Source organism: Thamnophis elegans, chromosome 15 (assembly GCF_009769535.1).
Source record: "Thamnophis elegans isolate rThaEle1 chromosome 15, rThaEle1.pri, whole genome shotgun sequence".
NCBI lineage: Eukaryota > Metazoa > Chordata > Lepidosauria > Squamata > Colubridae > Thamnophis > Thamnophis elegans.
Window position 1 is genome coordinate 45937805 of NC_045555.1, and position 23653 is coordinate 45961457.

The 23653-nt window shown below is 43.4% G+C and overlaps 1 protein-coding gene across 1 annotated transcript; it reads right to left on the reverse strand.

Moving 5' to 3' along the window:
• Positions 1-5136: 5136 nt before the first annotated feature.
• Positions 5137-22126, reverse strand: SLC35G1 (solute carrier family 35 member G1). The gene is made up of 3 exons (XM_032231984.1): positions 21864-22126; positions 8637-8817; positions 5137-6071 (listed from the first exon to the last, which is right to left on the reverse strand). The coding sequence occupies exons 1-3, from the start codon at positions 22090-22092 to the stop codon at positions 5312-5314; spliced, it is 1170 nt and encodes a 389-aa protein (XP_032087875.1). The 5' UTR covers positions 22093-22126; the 3' UTR covers positions 5137-5311.
• Positions 22127-23653: the final 1527 nt, after the last annotated feature.

A 23653-nucleotide genomic window follows, 5' to 3' on the forward strand; every position in this document is an offset into this window, starting at 1 on the left:
ATAAAAATTGTCTGCCCTCCCTGGCAATCTCTCTAATAAGGGGAGAATATGTGGAGACCTACAAGCTCTGTATAGCTGGCAGTGTAATAGTACATGTGAATTATCTTCCACTTCTCCTTTACCACATATACAAACGCGTTCTGCTGTAGGTGTTCTCTTATACCTGCCCTGGAGGAGTGCTGAAGGAAGAATGTTAAATCTGGCTCTGAAGAAAGCTATTCTTTGTTTTGGGGAGATCAGGTCATTTAGATATCTTGCCGATTCCCACACACCCTGTTTGATTCTGTCCCTGCTGTGAAAAGGCAACCTATTTAAGTTCTTCTTGGAACTCCATGTCCCTTGAGCTCATTAACTTCCAAGTTGGAGGGAGGGAGGGACTGTGGAAAAAAGAGATTGCTTGTTTGAATAATTTCTCCACCCCGCAATGGCCCCGCAATGGGGCAAAAAAAAAGGGGGTGAAACCCCAGGTCAGGCACAGGATATTATAGGGGAGACCTTTAGCGGAAGGAAGAGAATGTCTATGGAGATTCTCAATCATGGTTGTCCCAAAGGTGCTTTTCCCAAAAGATAATTGGACTTTCTTGGTGGTTTTTTTTCCCCCCCCTTTTTGAAAAAGTTTCTTTTCTCATTCTTCGGGTTTCTGTATCATGTGGTTTGCGGAACAACCATTTTGCCATGACTCACTGCAGCCCCTAAATGGGGATTACCCGTAAGAGACAGGCTTTGACGATGTGGCCCATCCTTCTAGCAGCCAAAGCAAAATTGTTGACGGAGGCACAGGTTGCTCTGGCCCAGATGCTCTAGAACAGAGGTCTTCAAACTTGGCAACTTTAAGACTTTGTGCAACTCCCAGAATTCTCCGGCTGGAGAATTCTGGGAGTTGGAGTTCACAAGTCTTTGTATTGTATTGTATTTGGTTTATTTGTATGCCGCCCTTCTCCAGGAGGGACTCAGGGCGTCGAACAACTCAGAGGGGAAAGGGAACATAAACAACAGTACACATAATTAAAATACACGAAAATCACACAGCCATACCAGTCGAGAGGGGAGGGGAACTCATCAACCCCAGGCCTGCCGGCACAGCCAGGTTTTGACGGCTTTCCGGAAGGCCTGGAGAGAGGTGAGGGTCCGGATCTCCGCGGGGAGTTCATTCCAAAGGGCCGGAGCTGCTACAGAGAAGGCCCTCCCCCGGGTAGTAGCCAGATGGCATTGGCTGGTGGACGGAACCCGGAGGCGGCCGACCCTGCGAGATCTGACGGGTCTTTGGGAGGTAATTGGCAGCAGGCGGTCTCTCAAGTACCCAGGTCTTAAAGTTGCCAAGTTTGCCAGGTCTTAAAGTTGCCAAGTTTGAAGACCTCTGCTCTAGGAGGCCAGGTGAGCACATCCCAGCAGGTTGCCAATCCTCTGAAAATTACTCCATGGAAGATAGAGTCACATGGAAAACACCCTCAGGCTCCAGCTTTAGTCCTCCTCAGATGTGGGCTTCTCATGAACGATCCACAGTAAGGACATATCTTTTGCAATAAAGTTCAGTGTAACTTCTTGGTCCTAGCTCTGTGGATATGCCCCCATGTAATCTTTGCCCAGGTCTTAGTTTACTGGTCATATGTATACAAAATACTCAGTCTGAATAACCCTCATCGGCTTCCGGTGGGGGAGAGGCTTGCTGGTGGGAGCTGGTCGTTACAGCTCCGGAATCCTGGACGCGTTAGCTGTCTGATGAGCAATCCATCAGCCGTCTGACAGCTTGTTTACCTTTTCTTCAGGCGAAGGAGATAAGGTGAGCTAATTGTGCTGGGCAACGCGCCAACTAACTCTCTCAGACCGACTCTGGGAGGGGAGGAAGGGGCACCCGAGAGCAGAATTGTCTCCGTGCCAGGAATTCCTGTTGTTTATTGGCAACACAAAGCAAACCGCCCATCCTCAGAACAAAAATTTGATTTACTGAATTCAAGACGAGCAGACCCTATACACGTGAACTTTTTAATTGTTTGTATTAATCCTTAGCTTCATTTTTACAAGAATTCCTTCTGATATCTTCCTTGCTAAAGAGATATTCAAAATGGCGCCGAGCAGCTTCGTAACACTGATTGGGCTTTACTACACTTTACTACTAGACTACAATTACTCTCCTGGAATTATCAGAGAGGTAAACTGAGCCTAAATCAACCATTTATCCAATCAATTAAAATAACTTGAGTTTCAATCGACACAAACACCAATCCTGATAATATTCAACAGCGTATCTGCATGCAATTTCATGCAGCAATGATTTGAGGGCGATGTTTTTTTTCAGGCTGTAGACTTTTGGCTCATATTTTTAATATTTTTATTTATTTTTAATATGTAACAAAAATCACCATCTTAAATGGAACATCTGATAAACAAATAACACTTTAATTATACAGGAATACTACCAAAATGTTTCTTAAAAATGCATAGTATTGCAGAAGGCAGCAGCTACAGCCTGTTTCTCTGAAAAGAATTGGCCCCATACAAGTAATTGTTGGGTGCCATTATTCACTGAGCAAGCAGACAACTTCTTGACCAAGTGATTTCTCCTATCTTTTCTCCCCGTTCAGTACCTATCTGTAGTGCAACTTCGGAGGACATGAGAGGGAGTTGTAGTAGGACAGAGAGAATGTTCTATTAAGAATGACCATTCTGTTTGCAAATAGATGCTGGGTGAAAGCCCTATGAAGCGGTATATAAGTCTACTGCTATTGATTTCGTTCAATTTATTCCTTGACTTGAATTTTAGTAGCTGAATACTAGTAGGAAGGTAGGCACGAGAAGGAGAAAATGCTTGCTTTCAAACTCAGAACAAACTTCCACATTCTGGAATTTCCAATGAACTATTCTGGACCGTACATGGTTGAGTAGAACCAAACTCTGGATCACTTTGATAGTTTCATTGCCTTAGGTGAAATTAAAGGTAAATAGCAATAGCAATTCGACTTATATACCGCTTCATAGGGCTTTCAGCCCTCTCTAAGCAGTTTACAGAGTCAGCATATTGCCCCCAACAATCCGGGTCCTCATTTCACCCACCTCGGAAGGATGGAAGGCTGAGTCAACCTTGAGCCGGTGAGATTTGAACCGCCGAACTGCAGTTAGCAGAAGTGGCCTGCAGTACTGCACTCTAACCACTGCGCCATCTCGGCTCTAGGGAAGACAGTGTCCTTTGCTCGCTCCCTTTTTCATCAGCTTCTAACATAGTCTATCTGATTAGCCCACCGGCCCTATAAAGGGTCTTCTCTTTCTTCTCAGCTGCGCCATGTCGAGAACAGTGTCTCCAATCTCCATGGTCCAATCTGTGTTTCCCATTGAGCCGAGGTGGCGCAGTGGTTAGAGTGCAGTACTGCAGGCTACTTCAGCTGACTGCAGTTCGGCGGTTCTAATCTCACCGGCTCAGGGTTGACTTAGCCTTCCATCCTTCCGAGGTGGGTAAAATGAGGAGCCGGATTGTTATTGGCGGCAATATGCTGACTCTGTAAACCGCTTAGAGAGGGCTGAAAGCCCTATGAAGCGGTATATAAATCTAACTGCTATTGCTATTTCCCAATATTTAGTTTCCTCCACTCTTGGCTTCCACCCCAGGCCTCACCATCTCTACCCACAATTCATTTTCCCAAGATCCAAATGGCTTTATTTCCTCTTCCATGTACACACTCCACAATGGGTTACTCAAAATGGGTCAGCTCAGGCATGGGCCTCTCAAAAGCAACTGTTCCATACACAGAACATTGCACACATCCCCAATCACAATATGGCTTTCACTCCTTCTACTCAGAAATAATATATTTAAGACACACAGATAGTTCACATCTCTACAAATACAATAAAATCCATTTAAACAAAACGTAAGACATAATTATATCAAAAGTAGTATTCATAATTTTTTTAAACTAAAACAAAATCTGTTTTTTTAGAGACTTAGTGGGCAAAAAGAAAAGAAGAATTCGTTTTGCAGCTGAAGAGAGACCAGTCTGAATTTAGTTAATGTACTACACTAAAATAATAAAACTGACGCTTTGAATATTGTAAAAGGAAGTTTTTTGTACAGTCTATGCAATTCTACTTTATGTTGTAAAAGTTTATGAGGCTGCAATGCAGTGTAATTTTAACTGTAATCTGCATGATTCATATATATATATATATGCAATCAAATTAGTTTATATAAATGTAAAGTGACCTAAATTAAAATTAAAAGTGGGCACAGTGGAAGCACCTCATGTTTATATCCAAAGCACTTACAGATCATTATCTGTAATTGGCATATTATAGCCAATTATATTTACCCTGTAGAAGTCAATGGACTAAAAACAATGTTCAGATGTTGCAACCAACATTTCAAATTGAATGAACATTGGAGAAAACAGCATAAATAACTTGAGTCTTTCCCAGTTCCACTGTGAAACCAAAATTGCATCCATTTCAATTGAAGTTGTGAAATAAGACATAATTCTATACTTCACAAATCTCACTTTTGGAATGATTTAGAAGTTAAGAGTTTGGTTACACTTTTCAAGTTATGAGAGAGGTGGAGAAGGCAGATATGCAACTTCACAGTGCTTCCTTTTTCATAGTTTTTCTAGTACATACATTGGTGCCAAGGAATCAGCTTTAGGAAAACATGTAACAGGGGTGCCTTAAATAAGAAATTAGAGTTAGGTTGCAAAAATCTAATTTCCTAAACACTTAGGCAAACCTGGTGGCGTTTTGGTTTTGCAACATTTTTTTAACCTAGAGAATAAATATAACCTGTCATGAAATTGCTGTATTTGCAAGGCACGAAGGCGGCTAAAAAAGGCAAATTTGGCACACAAAAAACAATCTTTCTTCCTGATTATATTCATCCCTGATAGAAAACAAGCTGGTTATGGTTAGGATTTTTTTCCCGTGACCCGACAAAAGCGCGAACGTCATAAGCGCGCCGACAAAACCGCGGCGCTAAAACCGCGATGTCAAAAGCGCGTCAACAACAGCGCGCCAACAACAGCGTGCCGACAGAAGCGCGATTTAAGTTAAGGTAAGGTTTAGGGTTAGGTTTAGGGTTAGGTTACAGCGCGCTTCTGTCGGCGCGCTGTTGTTGGCGCGCTTCAGGGCTCATTCATCGCGCGGTTTTGTTGGCGCGGTTTTGTCACCGCGGTTTAGTCAGGCGCGCTTTTGTCGTTCGCGCATTTGTGGTGGAACCTTTTTTTCCTAGATAATGAAACACAGAGGCGAGAGAACTGGCCAATTGATGAATTGTTGAAAGTAAGTGAAATAATACTTTGTTTTATTTAACAATGACAGAACGTCTAGTGGTTTAAATGTTCTGTTCTGTGCTTCTTTTGGAGTTTTGATACCACTTGCGGAAAACTGTTCCGGAGCTACTGGCTACCACACACAGAGCACCTCCCACTGTCCACCATCTTGGTATATGATTAAGAAAAAGCACTTGAAATATAAAAGCGAACACCACATCCATGGTTTTCATTATAGCCACGGGGCCAGCTTTTTCGATCTGCAATGCTTTAGTAAGAAATATCTGGCCGCCAAGTCCTAACACTCCAATTAATATTAGGAGAAATCTGTCTATACCACAATTGGGCAAACTCCACGCATCCATTATAAAAAGCGTGATTACACAGACAATTAGCCCAATTATTGCGTAATACCAAACGGACAGAAAATAGTGGACGGATTTCCCCATTTTCCTTAGGATGACAAACGTTAAGGCAGCGGCTACGGCACTTGCGATGGCCGCGATGGTTCCTTTGAGGTGATCCGCGTAGCTTTCTTCCAGGTCGAGGACATTGGATCCGAATAAGAAAGGGGGCCTTGCTATAAACACGACTCCGGTGATCGTAATCAGGGTGAAAAGAAGGTCCCAGAGACTGTATTTCTCTTTGAGGAAGATCCAGGCAAAGAAAGATGTAAAAACCGGGCTGCTGAATGTAATGACGGTCGCGTCGGCAAGCGGCATCACTTGGAAAGAATAGTAAACAAGGATCATTGCACTGGAGCCAAGGAGTCCTCGGAGGAAAAGAACGATTCGCTTGTCCTTTGGTCCTAGGAATCCTGTTCTGAAATGAAATTAAAAAAAAAAAACATAGAAAGAGAGACATCGATTTCGATTTTATTGTATTTCTATGCCGCCCTATTCCCAGAGGGACTCAGGGCGGCTCACAAACCAAGTCCGGGGGGGTGGGGTGGGTACAAACAGGGAAAAAAAAGAAAGACAACGGACAACACAACACCACAATTTTAAAAAACAATCAACAGCCACACCATTCGAGCGGGGACAGGAACTCATCAGCCCCAGGCCTGTCGGAACAGCCAGGTTTTAAGGGCTTTGCGGAAGGCCTGGAGGGTGGTGAGGGTTCGAATCTCCACGGGGAGCTCGTTCCAGAGGGCCGGAGCAGCCACAGAGAAGGCCCTCCTCCAGGTGGTAGCCAGTCGGCATTGGCCAGTGGATGGAATTCGGAGGAGGCCTAATCTGTGGGATCCAATCGGTCTGTTGGAGGTAATTGGCAGCGGGCGGTCTCTCAAGTACCCAGGTCCAATACCATGAATCATATGGATCTTATGCTTGAGAGCAGGGGTGGGCTTCCAAAATTTTAGCAAAGGGTTCTCTGCCCAGTTGCTGGGTGGGCATGGCCATGGAGGGTGTGGGCGTGGCCATGCCAGCCTTCTGCATCATGGTGGTATTTTTAGCAATAGCAATAGCAATTCTGCAGTTTGGCGGTTCAAATCTCACCGGCTCAAGGTTGACTCAGCCTTCCATCCTTCCGAGGTGGGTGAAATGAGGACCCAGATTGTTGGGGGCGATATGCTGACTCTGTAAACTGCTTAGAGAGGGCTGAAAGCCCTATGAAGCGGTATATAAGTCTAACTGCTATTGCTAACTGCCATGCAATTTTCTGAACAATAGTTCAGAAGTGGTTTGCCACTAACTTTTTGGGGAATTTTTTAAGATTTCCCAGTCTCGTCTATAATCCTGGTATATATGTATGTATATGGTTACCCATCACCAATACACAATACCGGGCAGCTAACAATACTTAAAAATAGGATAAAAACAATATAACAAAATTATAAATAATGTAAATATCAGGCAGGGAAAACAACAACAAAGATCAATAATTAAAGTCATCATAAAATGGGATCTCTTATTCCCTGGCAGTCTCAGATCTTGGAAGAGATGAGCCAGATACTATCACCATCATATATCTGTACAACTGTCAGTTCTCTTGATTTAGTGCCCACATCTCCTGAAGCCAACTGTCTCCCAGCTGCAAACTCAATAGCCAACTCACACATTAGTGAGGTCCTTGTCTAGGATATGGGTGAATGCATTATACATTAAGCAATGTAAAAAGGTACTCTTTGGGACACTGAAAGCAGAAGAAGAGAATGGAGGTCTCCTGTTCACAATTGATTACTCTGTCTTGAAGTCCTTCCTATGCAGCCCTTTTCTCTGGCTGGGAAATCCCATCAAGATAAACATATAATATAAATAATGTGTCAGCCTCTGCTTTGCTGCTGCTTCGGCTGCCATTGAAACAGGGAGGGGGGGACATGGTATTTGGGAGGGGACTACTAATTGTGCTGGAGGAAGATTCTGGAGTTATGCTGCCCGTCTTACTGCGCACGCGGAGGAGGTTTCCCGCCAAGGCCAACGGCACCGACATTCCATCTTGGTGATGCCTTTCGAAGTTATCTCGCACCTGACACTTGGGAGAATTATGATTGGACTGTAACTGGGATGCCAAGGGGTGGGGAATTGGTTATTCTATATATCATTTGCTTTCGCGCCTAAATAATCAGTCTTCGCTTTGCTACGCTTCTGATCATTTATAATTAGCAAAAGTACACTTGATTTCTATCAATGGAGTCTCGTGGTTTTCTTTCCTAACTATTCAATGGAGGAGTGCTGACATAATGTATAAATATATAAAAACGGTTCTGCCTGCCTAAATTAAAGTATTAATCTTCTTTCCCCCCCCAATCCTGTTTTACACAGATCTGACAGCACCTTAATTGGATTTAACTCTGTTATCGTCACATTAGCTTTGCTCCAGTTTCGTAAAATGCACGTCATGCATCCTTGTACCAATTTAAAATATTGTGGAATTAAGTCATGCTAGCAGCAAAAAGTATACAATCGTATCATGTTCTGATTAAAATTCAGCATACTATGTAGTTATATTTACTCATCCCACATATCCCAAAGGTGTTTTTCAAAAGGCAACTAGACTTTCATGGTTTTTTTTCTTGAAAACATTTCACTTCTCATTCACTTCTCTTATTGTTTTTAAGTTCTTTTAATTTCTTTTTCATTTCTGTAAGCCGCCCGGAGTCCTTCGGGATTGGACGGCATAGAAATTTAATCAATTCAATTCAATTCAAGAAGCTTCCTCAATTCTGACTAAGAAGCTTCTTGGATGAGAAGTGAAACATTTTCAAGGAAAAAAAAAAAACAAGAAAACCCAGATGCCTTTTCAAAAGCACCTTTGGGGCAATCATGATCTGGGTGATTGAGAATCTCTATAGACATATATCCATCTATACATATTTTGTTCATTTTAATCTTCTACAAAGTTTTTTTTGTTCATTTTTTTAACATGCAAAAGGAAGAGAATACTCACTTGAAGTATATTAATCCAGGAAGAACAAATGTTATTTGAAAAACACATCTAATAGCACTGATTTCCACTGAATGAACATCTTCAATTTTCTTTAGAAATAAAGAAGCAACAGAGAACAGGAAGGCAGATAATAAGGTGTAGAACAAGCCAAGTCCTGGACACCCACTTTTCATCTTTATCCCTAGAATGGAATAATTGTAATTTCCAGTTAGCAATGAATAATTAAAAAATTAAAAAGTATTCTTTTTCATGCAATGCTGACATCTGAACAAGTAATACTCAGGGGGGATACATTGCAGTTCTATATTGCCTGAGAGCTCCTATCCCTATAGAAATTATATATATTATATACAACCCCTGGTATGCCCAAATATGGGAGGAAGCCTACTGCTTCCTTTCTCTGTCTATCCGCTTGTCACAAGAGACCATCCAGACAGAAACCCAATATTATTACTGTTGCCTTTTGTTACATTTGTGTTGTATTTGTGCTGATAAATAAATAAAGGGAGACTAGTATAGATCTATTTCAAGCTATTTAGCTCTCCTCAGCTAGCCATACCCTTACTGGGATTCGAACCTGGGCTGTATTGCATATTAGGCAGATGTGTTTACCATTAAGCCACAGGCTCTCCTCCGTTATCAGCTAAGCCAGGGAGAAAGGTATATATTTAAAGTCACAACCCCTGGTATGCCCAAATATGGGAGGAAGTTCACTGCTTCCATTCTCTGTCCATCGGCTCGTCATAAGAGACCATCCAGACAGAAACCCAATATTTTTACTGTTGCCTTTGTTACATTTGTGTTGTATTTGTGCTGTATTTGTCCTAAGATGCAATACAGCACAGGTTCTAATCCCAGTAAGGGTATGGCTAGCTGATGAGAGCTAAATAGCTTGAAATAGATCTATACTAGTCTCCCTTTATTTATTTATCAGCACAAATACAACATATATATATATATATATATATATATATATATATATATAGATAGATAGATAGATAGATAGATAGATAGATAGATAGATAGATAGATATAGATAGATAGATATAGATATAGATATAGATATAGATATAGATATAGATATAGATATAGATATAGATATAGATATAGATATAGATAGATATATAGATAGATATATAGATAGATATAGATATAGATAGATATTATAGATATTTTTGATATTTTTGAAAAAATATAGATATTTTTAAATTGAAATAAGGAGAATACGTATCATACACTGTTATGAAGAATAATTAATTCTGACCCATACATTTGGGGTAAATTTGTTCAGATTGATAATATTGAAGACCATTTAATGTCGTGAACATTCACTTCATACAGAAGAAAATAACTCAATCAACCAATAATTTCATATACATAAATAAACAATAAAAGGAAAAAAAACCCCAATTATTCACTATATACCAATGATTATCTTATAACATCCGGCCTTCATTATATAGGCCAGTGTTTCTCAACCTTGGCAATTCAGCCAACATGTGCTGAAGAGTGGAATTCTGGGAGTTGAAGTCCACATATCTTCAAGTTGCCACAGCTGAGAAGCGCTGATATAGAGTTACACACTAATATTAAATACTGGGATCCAAATAGTTATGTGAACCAAATGAAGCCCAGAAACACAAAGGATATTTTATTTGTTAAATTTATGTCCCATAGTTCAAGGTGCAATATGTAGTACTTCCTCCCCCCGCCCCCCCCCATCATTTTCCCACAACAATGATCTTGTGAGATAAGTTGAACACAGAGAGTGACTGGCCTGAATCCCCACCAGAGGTGGGTTCCTACCAGTTCGCACCTATTCGGTAGAACCGGTTCGTCAAATCTACCGAACCGGTTAGAAGAGGTTCCACCAGTGGACCCGGAAAGCAGGCCACACCTACAGAAGAGGTTCCAAACTTTTTTTGAAACCCACCACTGGTCCTTGGATGTGATTATTCTACACTGTCATGCTCATATTTATAAAGCTCAGTGTCTCTGTGAAAGGTAAGGATGACTCCTGCGTTTGTGGTGCAATCAGAACATTGCGTGTGTTGAAGTTGTTTTAATGCAAACCAAAGATGCCTTTTAAAAAACAAGTTTACATCCTATTCTTATGCATGCCAGTGCTGTGTGTGAGGTCATTTAAGGTGGTTCTGACAAGTGTCGTCGGCATCTTCATATCCGGTCACATGGGCGGCAAGCCACTCCCATCCGGTCACATGGGCGGCAAGCCACTCCCACAAAGGAGGCCACACCCACAGAGTAGGTTCGAACAATTTTTGAAACCCACCACTGGTCCCCACCAAGACACTCCCTTTTCCTACCTCGATACGTTAATCACTATGACATTTTCCTGGTCTTCAATTAATATAATTAGAAAGGAAAAAGAGAAGAAAAATGCCACCAGAAACATTTCGAAGGATTACAAGAGAAATACTAAGAGCTTTACTTCAAGGCTGCTAATGGATAATTAAAAAGAATTGATGTTATGACGTAACCTCAGGAAGCATAGGCTCAGAACAATGTAGGAAGAGAGCTTGCTTATTTATAGTGGCAACAAAAATTCAGGAGTTAGCATCTTTTCTGGCTAACTGTAATGGGAGTGTGTGGGTGACCTTGGGGGAGGAAGTGATGCTGCCTAGGAAGACATCAGGTAACAGAGGCCGGAATCTCCAGTGACTTAAGGGTCAGAGAAAGAAACTTAGAAAGGACCCACATCAGAGGTGGGTTCCTACCGGTTCGCACCTATTCGGTAGAACCAGTTCGTCAAAATCTACCGAACCGGTTAGAAGAGGTTCCACCAGTGGACCTGGAAAGCAGGCCACCCCTACAGAAGAGGTTCCAAATTTTTTTGAAACCCACCACTGACCCACACCAATCAAGCTGCTAAAAGTCTTGAATTTTGCAAAACTGATGTCCCAAATAAACCAGTCAGGAAGCACAAGGAGACAAACTAATTCTACTTTATTGCAAGGCAATAAACAATAATAAATAATAATAATAATAAATAATAAATTAACAGAATTTGGCAAGTTTCTCAAGGACTCAGGGTGGTCAGGACCAGGAAATTAATACATGCCCAACATTCAGGAGTAAAAAGAAAATAGGAATTCTGGGACAGCTTATACATTTCTTTCTAAAGAACTTGCTAAAGACAGAAAAGATAATTTAGAATTTTCTTGGGACCTGGATGCTTCCAGGAACTGTATACAGTACTCTGAAGGTTTCAATTGCTTTGCCATTTTTCTCCCTCCCCTGTTATGGATCAGTTCATCTAAGGTTAGCCAAAGATATGTCTCAGGATTTAGTGACTTAAACAAAGCATGATTTGGCGAGGTGCTTCCATCGGTTGCTAGGCAAGGAGGAATTAAACCTGAAACTTGAGAATCACTGTTTTCTAATACCAAACAGCTGTGAATCTAAGGTGACGAAATATAGGAGGTCGTGACCTAACCATTTCAGAGCGTGGAGATCCGGTGCTAAAATCAGCTTTCAACCAGCAGTGAACTTTCCATTTTGAAAAGACTGAACCTCGAATCACTGATGATACTAATGTGCTTAAGATTAATGACTGTGCTTCATATGAGAAATCAAACATGGTGTCAGCGTTCCAAATACCATGTAGAATCAAATCAGAAACCGCTTAGAGAGGGCTGAAAGCCCTATGAAGCGGTATATAAGTCTAACTGCTATTGCTATTGCTAGCTAGTCTTCTGGTTACTGGCGCACATGTGCATTTGACAATCAGCTGGCCGGTGCGCATGCTTGTGCCAGAAATGGAAGACCAGCTCTTCCAGTTTCTGGCACTACGCACACAAAAAGTCCAGCTGATCATCGCAGGCGCAGGCGCACCAGAAACCCGGAAGAGGAATGGGCGACACCGTGGTTGCCAGGCGACATGGCTCCGCGTGCCACTTCAGGCACACATGCCAAAGGTTCGCCATCATGGTTCTATACCACTTCAGACAAATGGTTGTCCAATCTCTTTTTTAAAATTTCCAGTGTTGGAGTTCAACTTTCAACTTTAATAAGATTTGTATGCTGCCCACTCCCTTGGGACTGTGGGCGGCTCACAGCAAAAGTAAAACATTTAAAATTTTTAAAATTTTAAAAATACAATTATTAAAATTAGTACATCATCCATTCAATCAAGTGGGGCTGGATATTCATCAACAGCCCCAGGCCTGCCGGAACAGCCAGGTCTTGGTCGCTTTACGGAAGGCTGGGAGAGTGGTAAGGGTCCGGATCTCTGCGGGTAGCTCTTTCCACAAGGCCGGTGCAGCTACAGAGAAGGCCCTCCCTCGGGGAGTCACCCGCCGGCATTGTCCAGTCGACGGCACCCGGAGGAAGCCCAACCTGTGCGATCTTATTAGTCATTGGGAGGTAAATGGCAGGAGGCGGTTTCTCAAGTAGCCAGGTCCAATACCCTGTAGGGCTTTAAAAGTAACGACTAGCACCTTGAAGCGGGTCTGGAGACCAATGGGAAGCCAGTGCAGCTCGCGGAGGATAGGTGTAACATGGGTGTATCTAGGTACACCCATTATCGCTCGCGCGGCTGCATTCTGGACCAGCTGTAGTCTTCGAACACTCTTCAGGGGCAGCCAACTGTCAGGGAATATCGCCTTAATTCTAGGTGGCTTCTCTTCTTGATAACTGCATCCAGGCATCTTTATAATAAGAGTAGTACATCAAAATGTGGGTTCAGGAACTCCTTTCCCACAACATGATATTCTGTAATTTCCATTCAAAAATTGTGGTCGGGACATTAAATCTTGCCAGCGTTAGGGTTCTTCTGAACACATAGACAGTTAAGCTGTAAAACCTCATAATTATCAGGCAGATCAGTGACATCTTTTTTTTTAATAAATTGAAAGTAAATCCTTGTGTTTGCTAGTAAAGGACAAATATTTACATTTGAGAAATGAGTAGAAATCTTTTTGGAAACAAAAGCCTGTTTCTTTTCCAGCATCTGAAAATTGCAGAAAATTGTTGTTATCCCTACAGAGGACGGATTGAAAGGTTCAGTCTATTTGGAAGGCAGGATTGGAGAGATCTAGTTAACTTTATTCAGATAATGAAGATGCAGCGGTTAATGTAAATAAAAGCATTGAGATTAGCAGTGGATAAAGACATCTATTCTCTTCTTTAAAAAAGGAAGATAACGCATTCTATGGAAAACCAACGAGTATTGGCATGTTTTAGCAGCATTTCTCCTTTGTCCACAAATGTGGATTGGGGGAGATCTTATGCTGACAATAGGTTACCCAGGCCTGATTCCCATTAAAAGTAATTACTTGAATTTTATCAATCTAGGAAGTAAAAAAATAATAATTAAAGAAGTGGGCAAGGGCAAATCAGTTCCATACTTTAAAGTGTCTATCATAGAAGAGAGCCGAGGTGGCGCAGTGGTTAAATGCAGCACTGCTTGGATCTGCACGCATATTACGAAAATACGTTACAACGTCCTAGGCCCCTGCATGGGGCCCGACTAGTAACCAATGCCAAATTCGGCGAAACAATTGGCCGCTGTGATACAATTATAATAATAATAATAATAGCAGTGCACAATACACCCCCACCCTCCATATCTTCAGCAGATTACAACTGGAATTGCACACGCACATCTCAGTTTAATCAGTCATTTCAACCCGGATTGCTCATACGGGAACAGATTGACCATTCGACATCTGATTAATTATACCGACTGCAAACTTGTTTTGATCTCAATTGCATTATTTTCCTAGCTTTCTCATTATGCCATGAAGCCACACATTAATGGGTACTGTTTATTTTCATATTCTATTAAAGCGGGGATGCTCAAAAGGAACTACAGCTGATGGAAGAAATACCAACCAGGCTGACCTTGAAGGATAAAACATCAGGTTAATGTTTAGCCAGTCTGTTCAGTTATTAGAAAAAAAAAGATGCCAAAATCAATAGTGGAAAGGTTAAAGTAGAGCAAGGAACTGCAGGTCCAAGCCTCTTTCTCTGAAGTACCATATATGGCAGGGTTTCCTGAACTTGGCAATTTTAAGGCACATGGACTTCAACTCCCAGAATTCCCCAGACTGCATGGCTGGCTGTGGAATTCTGGGAATTGAAGTCCATGCCTCTTAAACGGCCAACGTCAGAAAACCTTGCCATATGGTAAAAGCCTTTGAAACTTACTTCTCTATCAAAGTTAACAAAGAGAAAACTCATACATTACTGTTGTGACTCAGCAGAAGTTTGCTGTGAGTTGAGTCGGGATGCAGGAATAACAATGCAGCTGGGGCTCGTTAGTGTCGTTTTCTGGAGATAAAAGGACTGATGGTGCCACGCCCTGGTTGCAGAAGTCAACGTTCATTCGTTCGTGGTTCGTCGTTCATCGGTCGTGGTTTAATTGTGAGAGGCACTTGGATAAGTGATTTGCTTTCTGTAACCCTGATTCAAAGAGACACTTGGAGAAGTGATTTGCTTTCTTTCTGTACACCTGGTTTGGCCGTAAGAGATCTTTGTTTTTGCATTCTGTTATCTTCTTGCCAGAGACTTTATTTATGTTTATTTTTGGGCTCGCAGCCAGCGTGAGCTGAGGACTGATAAAGTTATTTCCTATTAAGTCTGTCTGCCTGTCGTCTTTGAACGAGCGAAGGAGGGGGGGTCAGAACACATTACCAACAGATACAGTACTGTGCAAAAGCGTTAGGCAGTTATGCAAAAATGATGTAGATTAAAAATGCTTTCAAAAATAGAAATGTTAATAGTTTATTTTTTTATCAATTAACCAAACAGAAAGTAAATAAACAGAAGAGAAATCCAAATCAAATCAATATTTGGGGTGATCGTCCTTTGCCTTCAAAATAGCATCAATTTTTCCAAGTACACTTGCATCCCGAGGTGGAGCAGTGGTTAAATGCAGCACTGCAGGCCACTTCAGCTGACTGAAGTTCGGCTGTTCAAATCTCACCAGCTCAAGGTTGACTCAGCCTTCCATCCTTCCGAGGTGGGTAAAATGAGGACCCAGATTGTGGGGGCGATATGCTGACTCTGTAAACCGCTTAGAGAGGGCTGAAAGCCCTATGAAGCGGTATATAAGTCTAACTGCTATTGCTATCCACTTTTTGAAGGAACTCAACAAGGTTCCTTCAAAGTTGTTCCAAACATCTTGGCGAACTAACCACGGATCTTTTGGGAATGGAGGCTGCCTCAAACCCTTCTGTTTCTTCAGGTAATCCCAAACAGACTCTATGATGTTAAGATCACGGCTCAGGATTGGGGAGTAAACATTCACTTCCAGGATTTCTTGTACTTCTAGTCTGGTGATGGCTAGTTGTGTGCCAAGTATGTGTGTACCCCAATAATGCAATGCATGTGCACCCCCAGCGCATGAGTGCGTGATTCCATGTGTACCCCGTGCTTGTGCGTATTCCCCCCCACTTGCACGCATGTCTCCCACATACTTCTAAAACTTGTTTTCCGTTAAAGTTGCTCAATTTTTGCACCTCTTTTAATCTTAATCACTCCCTATTCTCATTGAATCTTCTTCTAAACCAGGGTTCCCCCACCCACGGGCCGCAGGTCACTCCTGGACTGTGAGCTGTTTGGATACGGTGGGCAAGCATCCAGTCATATCTCCACTTGCACGAGCAGTGGGCGAGCATGTGCCTGCCACTTGTGCAAATGAAGTTGTGCATGTGCATATTTATCAGTTGCCCACACAGAACCATCCCCCTGCGTCCCCCCCCCAGCCCATAAAGCCAGAATAGTTGGGGAACTCTGTTCTAAACCATTGCTTTCTCTGTATACACATCTTCCTCTAATCCTCATTTTTGCAGCAGTATTTTATGTGCCCCTTTTTTCATCCACAGCCTCTTCTGCTTCATCATTCCACAAAGCTTCCTTCTTCATCCTTCCCAGCAGCATGATTCCCATACACTTCTGTAGTATTCTATAGCAATGTTTCTCAACTTTGAGCACTTGGAAAATGTGTGAGCTTCGGTTCCCAGAATTCCTTTCTCAGCTCCATGTAGCGTCTGCATGCTCTTTTTATTCATTCTGTCAGATTAATCTATCTGCTAATATTTTCTCAGATGAAAGCCTATGCTATTGCTTCCCACTGCCAAAATAAATAATAAAATAAAGGAGTTTCTTATTCGGCTGGTTTTTTTTTAAAATCAAGCTCAGAAAATTACGACATTTTCTGCTTCATCTGTCTTTTCAACGTAAACTTTAAGAATGGAGTAAGATAATATTTTCCAAGCACAATGTTCTCCTGACATTGGATCTTAAAATATAATCAACTTTCAATGCAGCATTGAAAAGGCAATATTATACCCTTGATAGGAATTTTACATTCAAGTTGAGTTCATAATTACACTGAGAAACAGAGGCGTCATTTTTACTCAGGAACAAGTCTGACTAGAGATTGGAAGAAGCTAACATATTTTTGTGTATGAATGAATAAATTATTACATATAAAAGCACAAAATGCTAAAATCATAGGAAAGCATCCAAAATATGTCTTCTTCACACATGAAATGTTTTCAATCATAAACGCTCCAACATATACATATTTTATAGAAAGGTTTGATATGACAAGTGAAATCTTTAGTATGGCCACAGACCAGCAGAGATTCAATCTAAATTTCTAAAAATCTAAATCTAAATTTATGTATAAACATAAAACTACCTCTTACAGATATTACGTAGTGGAGAGCAGTGTTGGGTAATAACGAACAAAATTACAAGTAGTAGTTCTTGTTTAATGATTGGTCGCTTAATAAGTGTTCAAAGTTACGTTGAACCCCCCCCCCCTAAAAGTTACTTACAACCCATCCACAAAGTTACAAAAGAGAGACAGAGGGAGGGAGGGAGAACTTACACTTACATGGTAGTATTTTGAGCACTTGGCAACTGGCTCGCATTTACAACTAGTTGCAGCATCCCGTTTCCAGCAAAAACTATCCATTCAAGAGAATGGATTTGCTGAACGACCATGTGCCTTGTTTAATGACCATGGTAATTTGCCTTGTGACCATTGTACAAATGATCAAGAGCCGAGGTGGCACAGTGGGTAGAGTGCAGTACTGCAGGCCACTTCAGCTGACTGCTAGTTCAGCGGTTCAAATCTCACCAGCTCAAGGTTGACTCAGCCTTCCATCCTTCCGAGGTGGGTAAAATGGGGACCCGGATTGGTGTTGGGGGCAGTATGATGACTGTGTAAACCGCTTAGAGAGGGCTGAAAGCCCTATGAAGCGGTATATAAGTCTAACTGCTATTGCTATTGCTATTGATCATAAAAATCAAGTCACGTCACACTGTGATCCACTTAACAATTGCAATGAAATGACTTGTGGCCAAAATTCTGGACTCAATTGTAGTTAAGTAAGGGCTACTTTATACGTCAGGCTTAAACCAGATATAGTCCTCAGTCACTATCCCAACAAGATTAAACTGTCAATTATGGGATTAGGAAGGATGCTGCCATTTTTGCTTATGATAATAAAGCATCTCTTGTCTCCACTTGCAGTATGAAATGGTACAATCCAGATATTTTGTTTACTATTTGAAAATGAAGCTATTCAAAGGTATCGCACGTGGTAGAAAAAAAAAGATGCTATATGCCAGGACAGTATTTCTTAAATTCTAACCTTACAGAACAATGAAAATGGTCCCTCCGTTGTTGTTTTTAATAAAACGATAATTGTCTCAGTATGAAAAAATAAAATTATATGCCAAGAGGCTTCAGGCACTATGTTATATACTGAGATGCTTAACAAAACCTGAAGATTCTATGAAGATTTACTTGGGTGTTAAAAGTTTACACAATATAATTGCATTTCCTAAAAGAAATAGAAGTTGATCTGCTCTAACATAAAATGTTATAATTTGTTCTTTGCCTGCGACTTAGAATTCTTTAAAAATTAATTAATACATTATATATACAAAGCTAGTTGAATATGAAATATTAGTTTCTGCTTTTCTACAGTAATAAGCTTAGGTTGAATATCAATTAAAATATATAGTGTCAAATAGTTATGTGAACCAAATGAAGCCCAGAAACACAAAGGATATTTTATTTGTAAAATTTATGTCCTATAGTTCAAGGTGCGATATGTAGTACTTCCTCCCCCTCCCCATCATTTTCCCACAACAATGATCTTGTGAGATAATTTGAACACAGAGAGTGACTGGCCTGAGTCCCCACCAGAGGTGGGTTCCTACCAGTTCGCACCTATTCGGTAGAACCGGTTCGTCAAATCTACCGGACCGGTTAGAAGTGGTTCCACCAGTGGACCCGGAAAGCAGGCCACACCTACAGAAGAGGTTCCAAAAATGTTTGAAACCCACCACTGCTAAAGGGTTAGGGGTGCAACGATCTTGTAACTTGACACCTTTAAGACTTGCATGCTTCAATGCCAGAGTTCCTGAGCCAACGTGACTGGAGGAGGAATTCTGGGAGTTGAAGTCCACAAGTCTTAAAGCTGTCAGGTTTGAAGACCCCTAGTTTTTTTTTCTAAAGGGTTAGGGGTGCAAGGATCTTGTAACCTGACAGCTTTAAGACTTGCGTGCTTCAATGCCAGAGTTTCTGAATAGCTACTTGGACCGACCTAAGTACTAATTCATAATTTCATATCCGGTCACACGGGCGGCAAGCCACTCCCATCCGGTCACATGGGTGGCAAGCCACTCCCACAAAGGAGGCCACACCCACAGAGTAGGTTTGAACAATTTTTGAAACCCACCACTGGTGTGTGTGTGTGTGTGTATTGAGGGGCAAATAACATGGGTTTTGTTGTTTGTTGACTAACATAGTTAGTTTTGTATTTTAATCTGATTTATATTCTTTCTTTTAAAGTGATGTCCAAGATTTATTAGTTTTTAACATTCCTAAACTAAGAAACAAGCCGGTAAGAAAAGTTTATTAGTACAAATTGGGGTCTGGCTTATCTCTTGCGAACCCAAAACCACGTTTCCCCTTACAATTTAGATCTCATTTTAATAAACATGTATGCTATTATCCTCTCCAATCAACTTTCCTCTTCCTCTTTCTTTGTTATGTTAATTATAAAAGGGGATGTAAGCTAAAGATCTTTGAATGAGGAATCCCTTTTGTCTTGAATATTCTGATAAATTGTAATAAATTTGTCTCATTGGAAAATATGCACACCGAGCCACGAGCCTGAAAAAGCCATATTTGGCCATCTATATGTACATATATATGCATGCATATGAATATAAATGTATGCAAATAATTATATTTACAAAGAATGAGAATACAGGCTACTCAATGCCATTATTCTGTAAGATATTCCATATTACTGTAGATCCCACCTAAGTGACTCTGGGTGGTTTCCAAACCCATTAAATAGGATAACATGTGTAAACTTAGGTTATAAATTAAATAATAGTAAATTTAACTTTTACGGTAATTAATCTGGAGCTAAAGCTTTCCGATTCCAAACAAACATTGTTTTTTTTTCCCCATTAGAAGGATGAGACACATTAAGGAATAAGGTCACATATTAAGTTAAGTGAGATGAGTTGTTACACAGTTAAAGGAAGGTTTCCGTTTACCAGTTTGTGTGAACAGAACAAAAGGGACAGCACGTTTTTTTATAAATTAGATAAAAGTGGAAAAAAATGAAAATCTAAAAAATGCAGAGCTGTGCAAGGCTTTCAGGAGGAAAGTGCTACCAAAAAACACTGGGAGGCCTTGGAGTGGCGTTTTTAATCCTAGCAGTCGGGTGGATCCACTCATAAATGGGTTTGTTGTTGATTTATTTTGGTTTGTGGTGGTTGTTTTATTATTCTCAAGAAACCAAAGAGAAACCTCTCCCCCCTCTCTCTTTCTCTCCCCATCCCTCTCCCCCTCCCTTCCTCTTTTTCTCTCCCTCTCCTCCCCTTCCCTCTCTCCCCTCCCCCCTCTCTCTCCCTCCCCCTCTCCTTCCTTCCTTCCCTCCCTCTCCCCTTCCCTCTCTCTCCCTCCCTCTCCCCCTCTCCCTCCCTCCCTCCTTCCTTCCCTCCCTCCCTCTCTCTCGCCCTCCCCCTCTCCTTCCTTCCCTCCCTCCTCTTCCCTCTCTCTCCCCCTCCCTCCCTCTCCCTCCTCCCTCTCCCCCTCCCTCTCCTTCCTTCCCTCCCTCCCTCTCCCCTTCCCTCTCTCTCCCCCTCTCTCTCCCTTTCCTCTCCCTCCCTCCCCCTCTCCTTCCCTCCCTCCCTCCTTCCCTCCCTCCCCCTTCCTCTCCCCTCTCCCCCCGCCCTCTCCTCTCCCCCTCCCTCTCTCTCCCTCCCCCTCTCCTTCGTTCCCTCCCTCCCTCTCCCCTTCCCTCTCTCTCTCCCTCCCTCTCCCTTTCCCTCTCTCTCCCTTCCTTTCCCTCCTTTCCTCTCTCCCTCTCCCTCCCTCCCTCTCCTTCCTTCCCTCCCTCCCTCTCCCCTTCCCTCCCTCCCCCTTCCTCTCCCCTCTCCCCCCGCCCTCTCCTCTCCCCCTCCCTCTCTCTCCCTCCCCCTCTCCTTCGTTCCCTCCCTCCCTCTCCCCTTCCCTCTCTCTCTCCCTCCCTCTCCCTTTCCCTCTCTCTCCCTTCCTTTCCCTCCTTTCCTCTCTCCCTCTCCCTCCCTCCCTCTCCTTCCTTCCCTCCCTCTCTCTCCCTCACCCTCTCCTTCCTTCCCTCCCTCCCTCTCCCCTTCCCTCTCTCTCCCCCTCTCTCTCCCTTTCCTCTCCCTCCCTCTCCTTCCCTCCCTCTCCCCTTCCCTCCCTCCCCCTTCCTCTCCCCTCTCCCCCTCCCTCTCCTCTCCCCCTCCCTCTCACTCCCTCCCCCTCTCCTTCCTTCCCTCCCTCCCTCTCCCTTTCCCTCTCTCTCCCTTCCTTTCCCTCCTTTCCTCTCTCTCCCTCCCTCCCTCTCTCCCTCCCCTCCCTCTCTCCCCCCCCTCCCTCCCTTTTAAACATAACGTTTAAGACCCTCCTTTTCCTCCTTTGGGGGAGCCCCGTCCGAATTCTTTTCACGGGACTTTCCCAAAGTTGTAGGAAACCTTAAGGCGGAGTGCGGGGGGGGGGGGGGAGGCAGGCGGGCATTTCTTCGGGCTGCACCTCGCCCGTAGCCCGGGCAGAAGCAGCAACAGCGGCTCAGCCTCGCCTTACCCGGGGGGCACCTAAACCAGAGCAACCGGAGACCGAGGGCAGAAGCGGCCAGGAGAAGAGCGCAGGGATGGGGAGCGTGGGAATGTGGGGGGGGCTAAGCCGGGTCAACCTACCGCGCATCGGGCAGCAGGTCCAGGAGGCGCCCTCGCCCGGCTTGGCAGCGCCCGCCGCTTCCATGTCGTGAACCTGAGACGGGCAAGGCTGCTCCGGGGCACCTCCGTCCTCCTCTTCCTCCTCCGGCGTCCCGGTTCCTCCCCGCCTGAGCTCCCATCGCTCGGCCGCCTCTGCCCCTCCGGCGCTCAGACCGGCGGCTTCTTCCCCGCCGCCCTGATCCTGCACCATGGGCACCGCTGCCAAGCGCCCGCCGGCTCCCTCCGGCCAGGAGCCGGCGACTTGACTGCGCATGCGGCAAAGGCCGGCTTGGGCCACGCCTCCCGTGGGCGGGGCCGGCTGGTTCTCACGGGGGAGTTTATTTTGGCGGGGGGGGGGTGGGGGGGGAGAAGCTCCGGCGGGGGGTGTTTACCGCAGGGTCGGCCTTGAATGGGAGGGTCCCCCTTCTTGCTCTCCGGCTCCGAGAGCGGGGAAAAGGTGGTTGAAGGTGAAAGAGAATGTTTGAGAAGATCAGTTATTAAATCAGTGCTTTTCGAATTGGGCAGCCAGGGTTTCTCAACGTTGGAGACTTTGAAGTCCTGTGGACTTCAACTCCCAGAATCCCCCAGCCAGCTCTCGCTGGCTGGGGGATTCTGGGAGTTGAAGTCCACAGGACTTAAAAGTCGCCAAGGTTGAGAAACACTGCGGGCAGCTCTTCAAAGATAGATGGACTTCAGTTCCCAGGATCCCGTAGCCGGTTAAAGCTGTGTGGAACTTCAACTCCCAGAATTCCCGGTGCTTACTGGAAAAAATTGTAGGGAGCTGAAGCCCTGTAGGAATAGCAATAGCAATATCTATATCTATCTATATCTATAGTAATAGCAATAGCAATAGCAATAGCAGTTAGACTTATATACCGCTTCATAGGGCTTTCAGCCCTCTCTAAGCGGTTTACAGAGTCAGCATATTGCCCCCAACAATCCGGGTTTTCATTTTACCCACCTCAGAAGGATGGAAGGCCGAGTCCACCTAGAGCCGGTCAGGATCGAACTCCTGGCAGTGACCCGAGCCAGCCTGCACTACTGCATTGCGCCACCATAGCTCTTGACTAAAAGTCATTGACTAAAAGTTCCAATGAAAGAAACAAAGTTGGTTCTTCACCTCAGCTTTTCATTGACGTACTAAAATGTATCTTGCTGAGGATGTGGCCCAAAGGGAGCACATAGCAATAGCAATAGCAGTTAGACTTATATACCGCTTCATAGGGCTTTCAGCCCTCTCTAAGCGGTTTACAGAGTCAGCATATCACCCCCACAGTCTGGGTCCTCATTTCACCCACCTCGGAAGGATGGAAGGCTGAGTCGACCTTGAGCCGGTGGGATTTGAACCGCCGAACTGCAGCTTAGCAGTCAGCTGAAGTGGCTGCAGTGCTGCACTCTAGCCACTGCGCCACCTCGGCTAGCACACACACACACACACACCGCCTAGAAAAATGAAATATCCTAGGAAATATTGAAAAAGGCAGAATATTATATTTCCCTGGATCAGAAACGGAGAAACATGTTTTTTAGGCAGGAAACCCTCTTAATTGCCCCCACTTTTCTTAATGGGGGCATTAAAATGCCCAAGGCGGTCTATTCTACATAACAAAGAGTCCCCCGCTTCAGCTCCAGGGTGATGGGATTAAGGCATGATAGTATTAGCCCTTTACCCATCTCACCACAGGGCACCTGGGAAAAAGCAATGCTCAACCAAACCTGGACTCAAAGCACAACCTAAAAAGTTGCCCTTGCATAGCCCCATGGGAGTCGGA

Excerpts from the sequence above, each read along its gene's own strand:
- SLC35G1 (XM_032231984.1), bottom strand. The coding sequence starts at position 22,092 with ATGGTGCAGGATCAGGGCGGCGGGGAAGAAGCCGCCGGTCTGAGCGCC. Across the intron at positions 8,818-21,863 it reads GACCTGCTGCCCGATGCGCG|GGATAAAGATGAAAAGTGGG; the intron begins GTAGGTTGACCC and ends ATTCCATTCTAG. Across the intron at positions 6,072-8,636 it reads CCTGGATTAATATACTTCAA|AACAGGATTCCTAGGACCAA; the intron begins GTGAGTATTCTC and ends ATTTCATTTCAG.